The sequence below is a fragment of the Lissotriton vulgaris genome, chromosome 1_1 (genome assembly GCF_964263255.1).
Source record: "Lissotriton vulgaris chromosome 1_1, aLisVul1.2, whole genome shotgun sequence".
Taxonomy (NCBI): Eukaryota; Metazoa; Chordata; class Amphibia; order Caudata; family Salamandridae; genus Lissotriton; species Lissotriton vulgaris.
Genome location: NC_141685.1, coordinates 1,324,627,844 through 1,324,647,419, shown reverse-complemented (window position 1 = coordinate 1,324,647,419; position 19,576 = coordinate 1,324,627,844). Strand labels below are relative to the sequence as shown.

At 39.9% G+C, this 19,576-nt stretch overlaps 1 protein-coding gene across 1 annotated transcript in view; it reads left to right on the top strand.

Moving 5' to 3' along the window:
- Window positions 1-622: 622 nt before the first annotated feature.
- LOC147749089 (retinol dehydrogenase 7-like) overlaps window positions 623-19,576 on the top strand; it is a 53,253-nt gene continuing 34,299 nt past the window's right edge. Inside the window, exon 1 of the mRNA XM_086966036.1 lies at window positions 623-954. Within this exon, the coding sequence (XP_086822162.1) occupies window positions 642-954 (313 nt within the window). The 5' untranslated portion in view covers window positions 623-641. The remainder of the gene's footprint in view (window positions 955-19,576) is intronic.

Below are 19,576 nucleotides of genomic sequence, written 5' to 3'. Positions count from 1 at the left end.
TGAAAAACATATATAATTTATTTTTATGTATCCTCAAATCTTTCATATGTTTTAGTACATTTAGGTGAATTGATGTTAATTGGAATTTACTGTGAACTCCTATGCTATTTTTAGTTTTGCAATCTTTCACTTATGTGTTAGTTTTCCAAGGCAGGGAGGTATGTAGTATTTGTGTATTAGTAAAGATTATGATGTGAGCCGGCAGCCTTATATCTCTAAATGGTGGAAGGTAAAAAGTCCGCAGAACCTATTGTTCTGTGTTCTGGTTGGCAGTTGGATTTGAACAGTTCAAAGGTCCTAGCCATGGTGCACACGTACAGATGAATGAGCAGCAGTTTATTACTAAAGATCTGGATATTTATTTCTTTTGGATGGTGTCGTCATTACAGATTGGCAACAGATGTCATACTGTTTGCATGCTTTTATAAAGTGTTTCTTAGTTACAGACGAAGAGGGTTACATTACAACTTTTTTATTTTTGTCTACAAGAGAAATATTATTTCTACTCATTCCTAATGCAAAAGTTGGTGTGTCAGACCTCTGTTGCTGGTGTGCATAAATGTAGTGTCTATACAGAGCAGAATTCATGAACCTGCCTTTGCTTGTTTGTTTCTGATGCAGCCAGAAGCTAAGGGTGCAGGATGTGGCTTTACCTGGCGATTCTGACGGGGCTGTACTTTGTCCTTCGGTGGCTTCGGGAGAGGCAGACGGTCCCAAAACTCCAGGACAAATATGTTGTTATCACTGGCTGTGACTCGGGTTTTGGGAACCTCCTGGCACGCTGTCTGGACAAGCGAGGGATGCACGTGCTGGCGGCGTGCCTGACCCGGAAGGGAGCTGAGCAATTAAAGGAAGTCACCTCTCAGAGATTGCAGACCATCAACCTGGATGTCTCCAAGGGCGAGAGCGTGGCTGCCATGGCGCAGTGGGTGAAGCAGCAAGTGGGAGACAAAGGTAAGATGTTTAATTGCTAGTTAATAACTATTTTTATTATACTTCATCTGATATTTTACGGAAAGTGTTATAGGGTGAGTTTGGGGATCAAATGATTGTCCATGGTTTTATACAGGGAACAAAATAGCTGTACGCTTCATTTGGGAGGGCAGCTCAAATAGATATCTAGGATTCAGTAAATGCTGACAAGGTAAAATCCATTAAATGTCACAAGGTAGCACATGCATAGGAATACAATATCCATGAATATCTATTATACAGGAGGGTAGGTTAAGGGATTCATCAATGTTGTGAATGAATGGATTATGAAAATAATATACATATTTTTATTGTGAACAATTTGGCTTATCTGAGGTCTCGCATCTTGATGATAACCTAATGCCTATCATAGGGATCAGCCCCTTGCTTATCACTGGTTAGCTTTCTTGCTATTTTCTTGTTAATTTTGTTTGCTTTCTATACATTTTCTGCCCCTTTTTGTGTTTGTTCGTGACCTGGAGGATAGGTACGTTATCATTTTTTTGGAATGGTTGACTCGTATTCCTCCACGGCTCTACATTAGGGAACTACTTTTTTCATTTTCTCTCAGCACTCAGTGGGAGGGCATGTCTTTTTTTGCTCTCTCTCCCCCATATGATGTTTCCCTCCTAGTATCTCTGCCTTCTCAGTGTTGCTTAATCCCCCAAAGCCTATCTGTTTCTGCCCCTGTTCCTCCCCATCCTGCTCAGATTGTTTAGGGAAGAGGGTGTTTGTATTTATAACCCCACCCAGCTCATCCATTGCTTCCCCACCTACTCCTCCTTGCAGGGTTTACTTGCAGAATCCCAATGTGCTGTCCATTCCACCACTGCTCCCCAGCCCCTCCCCATCTCATGCTTTTTATGGTCTAGCTTGACAGCGCAGTTGTCTCCAGACAAATTATGTGAGTATTACCAGGAAGGGGCTTTGGCTCTGCCCATATGTTGATAGAGGGAGGGCGATAGAGTGAGGGCGATAGATAGATAGAGTGAGGGCGATAGATAGACAGATAGATAGAGTGAGGGCGATAGATAGATAGATAGATAGATAGATAGATAAATAAATAGATAGATAGAGTGATGGCAACAGATAGAGTGCGATAGATAGATAGAGCGCGGGCAATAGATAGATAGAGTGAGGGCGATAGATAGATTGAGGGCGATAGATAGATAGAGTGAGGGCTATAGATAGATGGAGTGAGGGCGATAGAGTGAGGGTGATAGATAGAGTGAGGGCGATAGATAGATAGATAGATAGATAGATAGATAGATAGATAGATAGTTGTGTGTGTGGTTGTGTGTGTGGTTGTGGTTGTGTGTGGCTGTGGTTGTGTGTGTGGTTGTGGTTGTGTGTGTGGGTGTGGTTGTGTGTGTGGGGTTGTGTGTGTGGTTGTGTGTGTTGTGTTTGGGGTTGTGTGTGGTTGTGTGTGTGTGTGTGTGGTTGTGTGTGTGCGTGGTTGTGTGTGTGTGGTTGCGTGTGTGTGTAGTTGTGTGTGGGGGGGTTGTGTGTGTGTGTGGGGTTGTGTGTGGGGTTGTCTGTGTGGTGTGTGTGTGGGGTTGTGTGGTGGGTTGTGTGTGGGGGTGTGTGTGTGGGGGTGTGTGGGGGGGTGTGTGTGGGTGTGTGTGTCGGGGTATGTGTGGGTGTGTGTGTGTGTGTGTGGTGTGTCTGTGTGTGTGTGTGTGGGGGGTTGTGTGTGTGTGGGGTTGTGGGGTTGTGTGTGTGGGGGGGTGTGTGTGGGTGTGTGTGTGAGAGGGTGTGGGTGTGTGTGTGTGTGGTGTGTGTGGGGTGTGTGTGTGTGTGTGGGGTTGTGTGAGTGGGGGGTGTCTTTGGTGTGTGTGTGTGGGGGGGGGTGTGTGTGGTGTGTGGGTGGTGTGTTTTTGTGTGTGGGGGTTGTGTGTGGAGTTGTGTGTGTGGAGTTGTGTGTGTGGGGTAGTGTGTAGGGTTGTGTGTGGGGGGGGGGTTGTGTGGGGGGTTGTGTGTGGGGGGTTGTGTGTGTGGGGTTGTGTGTGTGTGGTTGTGTGTGTGGGTTTGTGTGTGTGTGTGCGGGGGGTTGTGTGTGTGGGGGGTTTGTGTGTATGGTAGGGTTGTGTGTGTGGGGGGGGTTGTGTGTGTGGGGGGGTTGTGTGTGTGGGGGGTTGTGTATGTGTGTGGGGTTGTGTGTGTGGGCACATCACATCCACCACATTTTTTGGCCCCTGGGAAAATGCTTGTGAGCACCCATGATATAGAAGGAGCTTTAAAAGAAAGATAACAGTCATGGCATAGATTGAAATATACCAGACAGGGCTAGGACTGAAGCTTGCCAGCCAGAGTATTATTGAACACATAGAACTGTTCATGATAGAAGTGGACCATTATAGGCAGGGAGTTGCTTGACATAGAGGAACGGGATGCAATTGCAATCTAGAGAGAATGGACAATGACAGAGGCATAGCTCAGCTGACACAGCTGTCATTACAACATCACACAGTCCTATGATTGGAATATGGCCAGGGCTATGCCTGAAGCAGGGCTAGCCGCATCTATGACTGAAGTGTATTGGACTGGGCCAATATTGAAAGATGGCTTCTTCCTATATGAAGAGGTGGCCGTGAAGGAATTATGTACACAGAGCAGTGATTGAACACACAGTCTTTGAAGGCATTGGAGTAGAGAGGTCATGGTTGAGTTACACAGAATAACTTATCCTTTAGGCACACCGGGGTAGCTCCGGTATGCAGACAATGCTCTCACTGAAGCATTCTAATTCAAGCGCCTAGACTGCATCATGATTGATGAATAGCGCATTGAGTGAAGAGTGTGTGGATGGCATTAAGTGATGTTGCTTGACATGGTTGTGAATGTAGTACAAAGACAAGGCTTGGATTGATGTAATCAGTTAATCAGAAGTTGATGATTGATAGGTATCAGTGATTGAAATGTATCAGACAGGGTGGTGATTCATGTATATTAGACAGGGTAAAGATTGATACCTACCAGACAGGGCACGATTGCAGTTTTTCAGACAGGGCTATGAATGATACATGCCACAAAGGTTTGTGATTGAGGTGTATTAGTCTGGCCTACAACTGAAGTGTACTGCAAGGGCCTCGGATTTGACCATAAAGATAGGGCGGGCTCTGAAATATTTAGACAGGGACAGGGCTGAATACACAGACTCTGTTATGATTGGCTTATAGAGACGCACCCAGACACATACAGGGGGAGCATTGATTGTAATATACAGACGGAGCTGAATGGATTATGCAGAGAGGACTCTGAATGAAATCCAAGGACGTGACTCTCATTCAGACACTCACAGTGGGCCACACAGGAGTATATTACTCTGACTGGAGTACAGAGATACGCGTTAAATAAAGTATTTCATTGACTTGGCTGTGAATAAAGCACACTGTCGGTGCTTGGAGCTAAGTATTCCAGATATTGTGTTTATTGTATAGTATCCCAGGTGTCCACAGTGACAGTTTAAGAAAAGGGTGGGCTTGGTCCAAAGGTGCAGCGCCCCAATACAGAGCCGGTTTATTGTGAGGGCTCCCCGCTGCAGCGGCGCCTGGTGGGGGTGGGTGGCAGACCCTGGGCGTGTCCCTGTTTTAATACAGACCCCGAGCCTCGGTGGCAGGCTCGTAGAGAGAGATAGAGAGATAGGGTGGAGAGTGGAAGGAAAGGTTTATACAATGGAGGCCGTCGCGGCAGCGGGTGAAAAACCCAACGGGGTGGGATAGCAATAAAAGACGGGACAGGATGGGATAGGGACGAAAGAAGGTGAGTTGGGGAGGTGCGGAGAGGCCGGGAGAGGAGAGGGGCGGAAACGTCCGTCCTTGTTTACAGAGAGGTGAGAGGACACAGGCAGATGGAAACATGCGAGAGAGATGAGTGGCATGCGAGGAATGCAGACAGACATGATCTATAGCATGCCAGAAAGAGAGCGAGAGGTGAGCTCGGAGTGCGGGTGTGAGGACACAATGCCCGCCGCCAGCCTGGCCTCTGGAGCCAGCATGAGTACAGTGAGCACTGCCAGAGAGAGAGAGAGCGCACCAATCACGTCACAAGACAAGCTCTCGGCATTGCTGTGGCGGGGGTTAGGGAGTGCATTCCTTTCAAGTCTGATGCGGGTGGCGGGGGAGCAAATGTAGCGCATTCCTTTCAAGTCTGATGCGGGGAAGCAAATGGTGAGCGCGCGCCCGGCGCACATGCACTGACCATAATCCGCATTCCAAAGCCCTCTGGCAGCATTTTCTGGAGCCCCTACATAAGTCTCGCCGGAGCAATGCGCAAGCGCATTGGCTCAAGCGAGACCTAAAAAGCACTTTCCCTTCAAACAGCTGTGATCATTTCCTTTATTTACCAAACTGCCTGAGGTTGAACTTAAGATGCACACACATGCCATTGAAATGGTATTGAAGTGCCTTAGTTAATAAAAATGTATAGCGTTTCTCTCAGGCAGCAGCACAGATGGGAGGAGAGCAGTTACCCAAATGGATTTTTAGGTTTGGCTTGACAGTGCATTTATAGGCCTGCTATTTGCATTACCAATGCTTGTTTAAAAATTGTTTTCTTTTTGTTTGTTTTCTTTTTGCTTTCTAATCAGACCCTGGTGGGCCCTAGCTGCTGCAACTTCCTACCTGGTGTGGTCCTTTCTAAATTATGCCCGTTTGTATACTTCTTGGGACGGTATTCAAACAGAAAGCACACATATAATTTATCACGCTGTGCTAGAGGATTCTTTATTCCTGTGCTGTTCAGCAGCAGCAATAATGCATGAAAGGAATCAGGAGTACGACAGGTACTATTTGCTTTCCTTTGGGAAAAGATAAGCATGCGCCTCTTGAACTGTTAAATTGTAGTGCTGAGCTAAAAGGAATCTTGAGGGTGAAGTAATTCAACTGAAATTAATATAGATATAGCTTATGGTGCAAGCTCAGTATGGAAGGCGACAAATCTTCAGGACATGCTGAAACTCCGGTGTCTTCCAAGCTCTTAATACTATTAAAAATAATCTTATTAAAAATCTTTTTAAAAATGAAGTGCAAATGTTTAGTCATTAAATGGGTTATAGCAACATTAAAACTAATCATATAAGAATATATCTACATATATATATCTATATATATATTACCTACTGGCGGTCGCCAGTAGGTATATATAGTTAGGATTTTTTCTCTATGGGATTTTTGAAAATTCTATGTCTAATAACTTTGGCGTTTGTGGACGGAATTGGCTGAAATTTTCAGGAAAATGGCACATTTTGTTTCAGAGCAGCCCCTGAAAATTTGGGGCGGGGTTCGTCAAGGGGGGGCCGAGAAAAAAGGGGGGTCCTAAAACGCGTTTTTCCCATGTTAATTTCCATAGGGCGGTTGGCCTCACTTTTAGCTCGAACGGCTGAATGGATTTGCACGAAACTTGGCACAATTGTAGGGACTGTTAGCCCGATGTGACTTTGCTAGATCTCAATATATGTGCTCCAGTGGATTTTGATAAATTAACGTTCAAAAAAATATATATATCTGTAACAGCGTCCCGGGTAGCGCTCCGGTTCGCGTACTTTTCGCGTAACGGAACTTCGCGAAGCGAAGCTGATTGGCTCTCCGGTGTCTGTCAACATTCTAAACAGTCCGGAGCGGCCGCCATCTTGTTTCTCGGTAGGATCGAGTGACAAGAGGAGGCCAAAACAAAGGGGGAAATGACCATAAGGGGGAATAGTAGATCCTCCCTGACCCCCTAGGTTTGATGTGGAGGCTTTAAAAGGGCCCCGCGGGGCAAAAAAAAAAAAAAAATGTTTTTTTTGCGTAGGGTGCGCCCGGGACGCGCACCGGAAAGCCGTCCGGGGAGCGTACTATAAGGAAACAAGAATGATAGACTTTTTAAATATTGTATGTTTATTGATTGTTCGTTTTGTTGTTTTTTTTTTTATTTAAGTAGCAAAATGTAGGTACCAATGCAGTAACATAAAAAAGTTGCACAGTATACTATAAGTCTGACTTTACATTATAATCAATTTGGTACTAGTTTATGAATTACATATAAAAATGATTAAAGACTCGAACAATTTTTGATTATTAAATATAAATTTATTCTTCTGATTCTTTTTCAAAATTTAATAGACTGTCTAACATTTGACTGTCAGAAATGTCCTCTTGTTGAGTGAACATAACTTCCCACATTTTACCGTCCTCATAATGAAGTAACAAATCCACAGATTCTACACATTGTAGAAGTTCTTGGTCTCGTGATTCGTCCATGAATTCCAAGTCAATGCTTTCAATTATTTCCTCATTGTTCATCTCTAGGGCAATTTCAAAGGAAACGTTCTGTTCTCCTTCCATTTTCTTGCTGTAAATTGCATTAAAAAAAATATATCAGTAGAGATAGGGCACTGTTGGGTTTAAGTTCAGAGAGGTACTTGTGAGTTTATAACAGAGAAGTTATCTTTGGGCACTGTATGGTTTCAGGCGTGAAGTAGTACTATTAAAAAGTGCCTGTGAAGAAGCCTAAGTAAATTCATAATTATATCATAGAAACCTAAATAAATCCATAATTATAATAAACAAGCCCTTCTCAATGTTTAACTGGTACAGAGGGACAGTATATAACTATCTGAAAATGTTTTCCCAAATTAATTTAAAGTGCATAACATAGTTCTCCTTTCAAATTTATAAAATAACATCTTACCTTTAAAAAGAAGTTGAAGTTATAGTGAAAATCCTATTGAAATGTACACCAGGAAGTAGTAGTCAAAATGGCTGTGTTTCCTTCTCTTCCTTTATATATATTCAGGTACATAACCAATCAAATGTCAGGTAAAAAAAAATTGAAAATGAAAGTAACATTTTCATTGGTTGTCAATTCCAACACTTCAGATGTGTTTTGTGAAGTAATTTACCTCAGGGTATTTAGAGAGGTCTACAGGCTAAATGGCTAAATGGAATTCCAAACAAATTTATGAAAATGGTAGGGATTGGTATGTAGTATGAGCTAATCTATATTTGGTGAAAGTGTTTCCAGTCGTTTTTCTGTAAATTACTTTCCCACCTTTTTTAATGGAGCGCTTTCCGGGTAGCGCCCCGGTACGCGAACCAGCAGCGTTACGGGAGTCCACCATTTTGTGTTTCAGTTGAATTAAGATACAAGATGGAGGGCAAATAGTGTTCAGAATGGGTAGAAGGGGGCACGGTAGACTTATCTTGACCCCCTAGGTTTTCTGAGGGTGGTTGAGGAGGCTCATATGTGCGGGAAAAAAACATTTTTTTAAGAAATTTCGCGTGGTTAGCTTCCGGTTCGCGTACCGGGTAGCTCCCCGGGGAGCGTAGTTTGTTGAAAATTAGTGAAAAAAGTTAGTGAAAAATAATAATTGTGAGTGATTAGATGTAGGGTAGCTCTGAGAAGAGCTTTTGGGTTTATGGTACATTTATGTACTTATAAGTAGGTACCAATGCACAGTCTTAAATTCAAAATGAAAATTCTGTTGCCCTCATCTGAGAAGTGAACTCCATCTCCTCTGTAGATATCTTGCATGCAAAAACGCAAGTTATTGTTGTACATGGAGCCCATTCCATGGTCTCTCATGTAAGCTGAAACAGATTTGTTTACATGCTTCCTCGACTTCTCAATTTGTGGACAAAATTGGTTCGACCACCTCCATTTCTGTCTTTGGCATATATTTGAATATACCAAGGCAGTTTGAGGAAAAAGTGCCATTAATTGCTCAAAGGTGTCCTTTAAAAGCATTTCCAGACCTACCCCAGTCAAAGTGCCCAAATCATTACCTCCACAGTGCACAATTAACAGGTCAGGTTTTGGCAAATGCATAAAGGTTTTCACCAATGGTATCAATTGGTGACATTTTAATCCTCTGTGGCCAAACCACTTAATTTCCACATCTTGTAAATTGAGGTTAGGTAAATTTCTGTTCTCAGCATACCTTTGAGCCCAGTAGATGTAACTATGTCCAACAATCCAGACAGTAAACATGGTGAGAGAAGTTTCTGCTGCAGTCAGATGAAGTGTGGTAATGAAATGGCAGATGAAACAGTAGGAGTTTGTAAAGAAAAAAGAACTGTGGAGTTTCAGTGCTAATGATTCACTAGCAGTGATTGGTGGATTTCCATTTCTGAAAACAGAAAGTTAGGGTGCATGGATGTGTTCTTTGAAAGATGTAATTTGAATGGTCAAGGAAAAAACATTTAATGAAAGATTGCACTGGATACGCAGGTGCACTGAGAGTTCAGAGTTCAATTGAAACATTGTTGTGTGAACTTGCAAACATCAGAGGTCTTTCAGGTGGTGGTTGCTATGCAAAAAAGGCAGAGAGGGCAGAGGGGGGAAGGGTTTTGATTTGAAAAAAGTGAGGGAAGAGTTTTGATTGGCTAACATGAGAGATATGTGTGATGAATATCAGCATTTCTGTGCTTTCTATAGCTGCAGCCTCTGGAGTGCATACTCTTTGTTCTGCTGAAGACAATTTGGTGTATTTCTGAGACTGTTTTGAAACTCATAAAGAATTTGCTAAGGTGAGAAAAGATTTATTTAATTTAGATAGACTATAGTATGCTTTAAGGACAAAATTATGAAGAAAGCTGTGTTTTTAAAATGTTGCTTTGTCTAAAGTGTTTTACAAATAGATTTTGTTTCTTTGAGAAATTGTAATTGAAAATAATGTGAAGTATTAGCACTGTCAGGGTGTTTTTGTACATAGGAGCTGTGCAGTGTTTTCAAATTATTACTTGAAAATCGTTTTTGAGGAAAAGGAATGCTTTTAAAATTTATCACAAGGAAAAAATGGTGTCTGTTTCTTTATAAGGCATTTGAGTATCTCTGATGTTATTTTTCCCATTTTAATTTAAGAGCTTTCGCCGTGGGGCTTGTTCCTTGTAAATATGCTCCCACCTGTGCTTGGCAAATTTAGATTTTGATTCTCTGAGTTACATAGCCATGTTAAAAGTGTCTCAAAAATGGTGCAAGGGCAATCAAAAACCCCTTTCATGTGTCTTAAGGACATTTTAAGTCATTTCCACTTGAATGTAGGTATACAATTGATTTATATGTTGTGTTTAAAAACGTTTTTTTCAAATCAATTACATTTCTGGATATGTACTGCTAGAGCTTCATAGGTTGTTTGGGGCATATTTATAAGGCATTTAAGTGTCTCTGATGTTATTTTTACCATTTTAATTTAAGACCTTTCCCCGTGATGCACGTTCCTTGTAAATATGCTTCCATCTGTGCTTGGCAAATTTAGATTTTGATTATTTGACTTACATAGCCATGTTAAAAGTGATCCAAAAATGGTGCAAAGGCTTTAAAAAAACACTTTCATGTGTCTTAGGGCATTTTAAGTCACTGAGGAAACACAGGTGATGTGATTGTGCAATGAGGAAAAGAAACTCCACATTTTTCAATTACATCACCTGTGTTTCCTAAGTTTATGAATAACATTGTGCAGATGAAGTTTAGGTCTGTCCACGGACACAAAAGAGGTCTGGCCTTTGTTCAAGAGTGAAGTGGACATGACTTACTTCATTGGTAGGCCTTCACATGTATTATCTCCTCTGTACTCTGCAGCGGCGGTGCAAAAGATTTGCTATGTGGCGACATATTTTCAACTTGATGCATTTAGACAGATGTGTCATGCTGTAAAGTCCTGTGCCACATGAAACCTGCGTCAGGTTTCATATAGGTTTTTTGTTGCAGGGTGGGCATTCATTTGCATGAAAGCCCTGTAAAAGTAACACAGTGAAATTTAGAAGATTTCACTGAGTCAGCTTTATAGCATTCCTGAATCAAATCCTTATGGCTGTTTGAAACAGGCATAAGGAGTGAAGCACCATGCAATGTGTGTCTTCCTCCTGTGCATTGCAGTAGACATGTCGTGTTTACGACGTGACTTGTGCAATGTGTTGCTTTTGCGGCACTGATGCGTGATGCATCTGTGCTGTTTTTATTCAATGGTGCTCCACAATGTAAATGTGCCACACCATGAGTAGCAGAGCAGTGGTGCACGTTAACTGGTGCATCCCTGGGGATGTGCCAGTTAACATAAATCTGTCCCTATACATTTAAGTATGTGCAGGGGACACAGAGTTGGTGAGGCTTATCCTAGGTTAAGAAGAGATGAGTCCTGTTTACTGAAGACTTAGACATAGGCCTCACCTCTTCAGCATCGCTGGACATGGCTAAATAATAGCTGCAAAATGATACTCTTGTTAAACAATTTTACTTTTCTAGTCTCTGAGATTTGTGTCTTAGTCTGCAACATCTCATTGTTGTTCTCTTTTTTTAAAGATAACGACAACATCAAGCATGAGTGATAATGAGCAATCAGTTGATCTCGATCTTATCGTTGAACTTGTCATTGAAACGTCAGTGGAAGTAGATCCCTTAGATCATTTAAATCCTGAGGATGATGAAGAATATGATGAGAATGCTGATTTGTCAGAATTGTATGATATAGGGTGGGAAGCTGATGTGCTTGAGCCTATGTAGTAAAAATGTAAACCGTTTCATTTAAAATTAAACAAAAGTTCAAAAATAGTTTGTGTGTAGTGTCTTTATTAAAATAATCAAATATGCTCGTAAAATTAGTTCAGATTCACATATAAAACAACACAGGTAAAATGTAGAAGCATTTAATTTCTTTGCTACTATTTGTGATTTCTAAATTTGCCAATGCACTAAAAATTATTCTATGTTAAAATAACAAGCAGGATGTTAAGTTTTTGATGACTGTTATTGATTTACTGTTTGGTAATAGTGATTAATAACATTTTTTATTATATTTTAGCACAGATTCAACTGCAGATTATTTCAAAATTTGAAAATGCCAACTAAGAATCGAATTAGAAAGGCTACAAGACGTCAAAGACAGCAGGTCCATCAATTACGGCAGCAGTCCTCTACAAAAAAAACTTGTCAAGTCACCAAGAAAGCACCGGGTAAGACCACGAAATCATTCATAAGAAAAATTTGTAGTAAAAAAAGTATTTCTACAGAAAATGTTTCAGTCCAGAAAAAGAGAAGCAATTTAAACGGAAAGGAAGGGCCAATCAAAAATGTTACTGCTAGAGCAAGAGATAACTCTGTGCATGATAGCAGAAGGAAAGAACAGTTTAGGGACATTCGTAAACGAATGTTCCGCAACAGGATAATTGGCAATTTGTTAAAAAATATTAACAAAGGTCAACAGAAAGTGGTTTTTTATAAGAGAAAAAAAAAGTTGAGAAAGTTATTGATCAGGCATTTGAAATTAAACGAAAGTTATTTATTTTGATAATCAACAGAATTAGGAAGGTAAACAAGGTAATTTATGATTTCAAAACAAATAGTAGATGGAAGAGAATAATTAATCGTAGTAATTTTTGTGATGTTTTCTCAGGAGACTGGATGCATAGTTCAAGTTCTGAGGCATTTTTTAATGAGGAGAGTTATTTCCAGGATAATGATTTGGTGCATGCAGTTGACACCAGTGGTCGAGCTTATGAAGTGAAAGATGGATGTCCAGTTGAAAAAGAAAAACTTGTGACAACAGAGACAGAAGAGGTGTTAGGTAATGAGGTTTTAGGAAGACGTCCTAAGGGTCCTGTGTACACCTGGAACTGTAGTAGTATTTGCAGTGTGCGACAGGATTCAATCGATTTGCTTTGTGATTTTGTACGGACATTTAATAAGAAAAGTTTGAAGCAGAAAATGAAGTTGTTGCAAGAATTAGATCCTTGCAGAGTGAGAGAAGTGACAGGTTTGCATGGTCATTCACTGGCTTGTCTTTCCAGGAGAGTATGCCAGAGTGTTTTTCATCATTTTAGGATGCTAGCAGTGCATCATAATAAAGTGAGGAAATTAGTTAGAATGTTGTATTATGCTAAGAGTCCAGCAATTATGCTTAAACAATTATGTGCTGCTCTTTTCCATGGTTCTGAAATAGATGTGAAGAATATTTGTGAAGAAATTGAGTTTTGTTACTTTGGAAGTAAAGAGGAGAATGTTCAAATTGACCCAGAAGAAGAGGGTAATGTTGAAGAAAATGTACAGGTTTCCAGTACAGATAATTTTCAGAAGGAAATTGCCACGTTTCAGGTGAAATCAAGTGAGAGGCCTAATTTCACTTGTGTGTGTTGTCGACGCACTTATTATAAGAATCAGACTAAGTTAGTGGATTTATATGCAAAAAGTGAAAGGGAAAATAATAGTGAATGGAAGGATTTCGCAACATACTTGATGGTAGAAAATTGTTTTGATTTGGGATCGGATCAACGTGTGTGTACTTATTGTTGTAACAAATTAAACCAAAACCAGATGCCTGCTAGGGCGGTTCATAATAATCTGGAATTGGTTGAGATTCCTTCTGAATTGAAGGATTTAAATACTTATGAATCTATTTTGATTCAAAGTATCCATCCCTTTCAGGCTATTGTAAGAATGGAGCCAAAGACAGGGAAGTTGCCTCCATCAGATTTACAGAGAGGATTAAAAGGAAGAGTTGTTTATTTGCCTCTAGATTTGAACAAAAACATTAACACAATTGGAGTAGAGAAAGTGGAAGAGGAACCTCTAGTTATCATAGTTAATGGTGTTCCGACAAAGAGTAAGAAAATATGGCAAGATTTAGTGGATGTTAGGAAAGTCAAAAAGGCAACATTGTATTTAAAAAAAAATAATAAGTACTATAAGAATGTATATGTTGCAGAAGAGGAACTAAGTGAGGAAGAGGATAGCGATTTGTGTCCTGGTCAAATTGAAAAAGTAGAAGCCTCTAAAAAGAAAGAAATATATGAACATTATAGTGTTCATCCTTTGCATTCCAAGGAAGTTATGGGTTGTTTCAAATGAAACAAGCCAAAGGGAGTCCCATTAGTGTTTGGGAGGAAAGTTTGGAAGCTCGGTGTTTCCCACAGCTATTTCCCACAGGTCAAGGAGGACGATATGATGAGCGACCTGTTCAAATTCCTGCTTCAGAATACCGGACTTTACGATTGTATGCAGAAGATGCTAGGTTTCGACAATGCATTCCCTATTTGTTTCATCTCCTGTTTGAAAGCGATCTGTCAGGACTGTCATATGCAGTGAACCACATCTTGAAAAGTGGTATACAGATGCGAAACATCTCGGCAAGGGACTTTATGGATAAAGTCAATGTCCAAGACAGTATTTTGGATTCTCACTTAATTAATCTCATGGCGTGTCAGCGTGGTACTAATGAGTACTGGTACCGTCGTCATGGTGATTTAAAATGTATGCTGAGGAACTTCGGAACTCCGACATGGTTCCTCACTCTCAGCTGTGCCGAGTATAGCTGGGAAGACTTACTTGAATTTCTACGAGAGGCAAATGGAAACATTGAAAATATTGAATTCAAGACACCCGGAGAACTGTGCTCTTTGGATCCAGTGAATGTATGCAGGTACTTCAATCATAGATTTGAAGCTATGATGTCTTTCATCATGAATAAGAAGAATCCACCTCTTGGAGAGGTGTTGGATTTCTTCTGGAGAAAGGAGTACCAAGCAAGAGGTGCTCCTCATATACATATGCTGTTGTGGATCAAGGATGCACCTAAATTTGGAACAGATCCGGATGACTTAGTGATGAGTTTCATAGAACAGTATTCTATGTGTGCTGTTCCAAACGCAAAAGAGAAGAAAAGCCTAAGAGAACAAGTTCTACGTTTCCAAAGCCATCGTTGTGGAAAGTACTGTCGTCGTAAATTCAGAAACAAGGACAAGTTCTACACCAAATGTCGTTTCAACTTTCCACGACCGGTGATTTCTAAAGGAAGAGTAAACAGTTTGATGTCTTCGCTGCGACACAATGTGACGAGGAAATCACCCAAAAACACATACAATTTGAAAAGAAACGAAGAGTCCAAGTACATCAACGACTACAACCCAGTGATTTTGTCCATGTGGAATGCTAACATGGATATACAGTTTGTGGCTGACAACTGTATGGCTGTGGCTCGGTATGTGACATCTTACATCACCAAAAAAGAAAAGACAGAATTGAAGGATATGTGGGAGGATATTTCCCATGAAAAGAGCCTCAGCAAGAAGTTGTACAGTTTCAGTTTGAAGATGTTGTCGCATCGAGAAATCGGAGCTTACGAATGTTCTGACCGGTTGTCTTCAGCAAGTCTCTATGCCAAATCCAGAAGTATCGTTTGGGCGAGTCTTGGTCTTGCTGCAACGCAAAATCGAGTTCTAAAACCTGTCCGGGAAATTGAGTATTTGGCGGAAAAGGAGCCAAACAGTACCGACATTTTGAAGACCAACATGTTGGATACATATTATCCAAATCGAAGCAGTCACCTCGAGAATGTTTGTCTATATGAGGTTCTACAAAATTACATATTCAAGAGGAACATCAAAGAAGATATTGAGAAAGGAGTGTATGCTGTAATTGGAAGTGAGGGATGTCTGGTCAAGCAAAGAAAATGCCACTTGGTAAACCATCGAAAATTGAGTGGCGAATCTCCAGAAAAAAAAGAGTTTTTCAATTTAGCACGCTTGCAACTTTTCAAGCCTTGGCGTGCAGAAGAAGAACTGCTTGGAGATTTTCTTTGTTACGAAGACTCTTTCAATGCCGCCAAGGAGACCATAGAATGTTCTGCTTTTCCCAAATATCTAGAAATGTTGACTTTGGAAATCGAGCAGGAAGCAACGATTGCAGCCGAGATTGCTAGAGACAGTTCTCAGGACAGTCAGAGTACTGTTTCATTGAGTCAGGATCCACTAGGAGGACCTGTTATCGAAAATGAAGCCGCCACTGCTATGAATGAAGTAGAAAGAGCCATGGCACATGCTCAGGAGGATGCGGTTAACTTAGAAGACTTGGAAAGACAACTCAACGTTGAGCAGAGGAAAATATATGACGAAGTTACTAAGCAAATTGAGCATGGATTAAGTCATGAGAAGAAAGAGTGCTCATGTACGTCGTTGAAGCCTGTCCGATTGTACGTGAGTGGAGAAGCGGGAACTGGAAAAAGTTTCCTCATTAAAGCAATTTCTTGTTATTTGCAGGAAAGGACTGAGTCATCGCTGTCTTGTGTTGTCACCGCTCCAACTGGACTGGCAGCACATAACATTAAAGGAATTACTTTGCATCGTCTACTGATGTTGCCAGTGGAGCATGACAACAAATTACAATACCACAAGTTATCTGGAGATGCTTGTTGTGAAGTTTCAAGAGTCTTGAGGAAAATGAAACTTCTTATCATTGACGAAGTAAGCATGGTTTCAAATCTCATGCTTGCCTTTGTGCATTTGAGAATGCAAGAAGTTCTTAAAACAGAGTATGATGTGTTATTTGGTGGCAAACACATCATTGTTTTCGGAGATCTTCTGCAGCTAACACCAGTGAAAGGACAACCTGTGTTCAAAATACTCACGCATGAAGATACCAGGAAGTGCCTAGGGAGCATTGGCAACGTCAATATATGGTTAAACTTCAATTATGCTGAACTGCATGAAAATATGCGTCAGGCGAAGGATGAAGATTACAAGAATATTTTACAAGATGTTAGAATTGGAAAAGTGACCGAGCATGCGAAAGAAGCTTTACATGCACGATTACTGTCAAATTTATATCCAGAACAAGACATTGTGCCTGAGAATATTTTTAAGAAAATTACTGAGAAGAAATCTGGAATATGTTTGATGCCAACTCTTGCAGAATGTGCCATCTTCAACAACAAAATGTTGAATTTAGAAAAACAAGAGATTGTGAAACTTGAAGCTATTGACAAAATAGAGCATATGGGAGCAACAGTTATTTTGTCTGAGAATTTGAAATCTAAATTGGATTCATTAGAGAAGACTATATCTAAAACTGCGGGTTTTGAAAAGACTTTGAATGTGTGCTTAAATTGCAGAATCATTTTGAGAAGGAATTTACATGTTGAAAGAGGTCTGGTAAATGGATCAATGGGTAATGTTGTTGATTTTGAGAAATACAGAAATAGAGATGAAATTGAATTTTTAAAAATTAAATTTGATGGCATTGAGGAAGTACAGCTAATTGGTCGTTCTTCTGCTAGATTTTTGCTTGTAAAAGACTTATATGTGCGCCGTAAGCAGTTTCCTGTTTGCTTGGCATATGCGGTGACAATCCATAAATCGCAAGGTTTAAGTGTAGATAGTGCTTTGGTGAATATTGGCAGTTCTGTGTTCAAGGAGGGTATGGCATATGTGGCATTGTCACGAGTTAGAACTTTATCGGGATTGTACTTGATTGACTGTGATGTCACAAACATTTGTGCGGATCTAGATTGTGTTAAGGAATACAATAGGTTAAGAAGAGAGTATGCGCCACATTTGCCTCAATCTCCTTTGTTTGAGAAACGTGTGGTAGGCCGGAAACGAAGAAATGTGACCAATAGTAGGGAGGTTATAGCAAAAAGACGAAAAGTCGATGAACCTGAAATTATAAGCAGAAAGAAAATGGATTCTGTTGAAGATGTTGTTGGTTTTAAATTTGAAAATAGTTCTGGTGTCAACTGCTATGCTAATGTAGTGGTTAATGTTCTCTTTTCACTAGAGACTTTCAAAGAACAGATTGTGATCAATTTGGAACAAAGTTTATGCTGTTTGTTGAATTCTGTGTTAGAGAAATGTAGTGCTGATAAAACGAGAGTAGAAAGTGTGTCTGAAATTCGTTTTCTATTAGACGAATGTTCAGGTCAAACAGAATTCTCTGAAAATATTCAGCAAGATTGTCAGGAGTTTTTAATGTATATGCTTGATGTATTGCAAGATGAGGGTGTAGATGTAGATTATCTATTTGGCCTTTCTTATCAATGGCAGCATGACTGCGAGAATTGTAGGGTATCAAGTACTACTAGTGTAGATTCTGAAAGATTTATATATTTAACTTTGCCAGACAGTAAATCAGTGTCCTTTCATAAGCTAGTAAAAGCAGCTGATCACAACATGGAGTGTAGCCAATGTAAATCTGAAATGATGTCAACATTATTTTTACGAAGATATGGCCTGTATTTCATTTTAATGTTCCAACGATGTAGGCCTGATGGAACAAAATTGACAACTTTAATAAAAAATTGTGTTGCTTCGCAGTTGTCAATATCAGGAAGGACTTTTGTATAACTGCAGCAATTATATATCATGACGGTCCTACAATAACATCAGGACATTACACAACTTATTTAAAGTCCAGAAACGGCTGGTCATTCTGCAACGATTCTCTTTTAACTTTCAAAAAGAAATTGCCTTTTGACCTTAAAAATTCTTACCTGGTGTTTTTAAAACCAAAATTTTAGGGACAGATTCTCGGGATTTGCTCTGAGCAATTTCAAGAGGTTCATGGAGTAGAGGGAATGTAAGTCTGCAATGCTGTCTAGATTATTTATCCAAACTTTTGATCATAATGTCATTTTAAAAATTCAAAAATATAAACCTGATGCAAGTAACTCTGCTTCATAGTAAGCAGTATCAGTGTCATAGGAAATGTAGAACATGAGTGAGCAACAAGGGTAAGATATTAGTAGTCCAGGATTGTGAAAGTAATCTTAAACGTTTTCTTTCAGAAAGTTGCGAAAATAGAAAATGACGGGATTTGCTTACAAGAATTCCAAGAGTTGTAAATGGCTCTAACATGATTTGGCCTTGTGGAAACATGTGGTAGAATGTGAGAAGTCTTTTATCGTATGTAACATATTTTTCAAAACGATAGAGGTTTTCTTTCAGAAAGTGGCGGGCTGAAAATATTAACAGCACAACAGAGTGTAAGCTGTTCATAGGACATCCTTCGACGTCATGAAAAGTAAGTTAATTTTAAGGAGTTTTGAATTCTGATTTCTTATGTTGTATGGGTTTTTTAAACACAATCATTTTGATTGTGTTTTTTTTTCCCCGCTGTTACATGATGAATACCTTCAAGTCACTGATTTTAGTGAAATTTGATACATTCTGAGAACAGCAAAAATAAACCATTTAACATGTATAATTAATTCTCTACTTTTTGTACTTCTGATATACATTTAGAAATGTGAGGTAAACATGGAGAAGCTGAGGCTTCTGTAAGTGTCAAAGTTAATGCATACAGTGCTGCACTTCTGGGTACTGTTTTATTTTGAAACCTGAGTAGGCCTCACCTCAAACAAACCTCTGGATAGGACACATCCTATATGCATCCTGAAACAATCATTTAAAATGTTAGGGACAATTTTATGATGGCTTTACATCTCTTTTGCGCTGCCATTGCATCACTGTTGTGAGACATCAGCAGTGCAAAAGATGCACCATGTTCAAAAATAGGCCTCACTTCATCAGCATCAAGATACTGTTAGTTTAAAATATATATATTTAGGACTGTGTATGGGGGCCTGGAGAAGCAGAGGCTTCTGTAAATGTCAAAGTTGTTGAAAAACTGTTTGTCCTTCCACCTTTTCCCTTGTCTTTTCTAATTTTTAAATACGTTTTAATATTTTTCAAATGTTTGTTCTCTCTTTCACAGATTGAAAGTATGAAAAAAAAGTGAATAAGTTAACAACAATTATAAGGTAAATGTTTTCTACTCTTTTCGTTACATTTCTATCACATTCACCTACTATAGGGCTTCAGACTATAGAGCTTTAAACAAAGTTTAACTAAATGTTGCAATT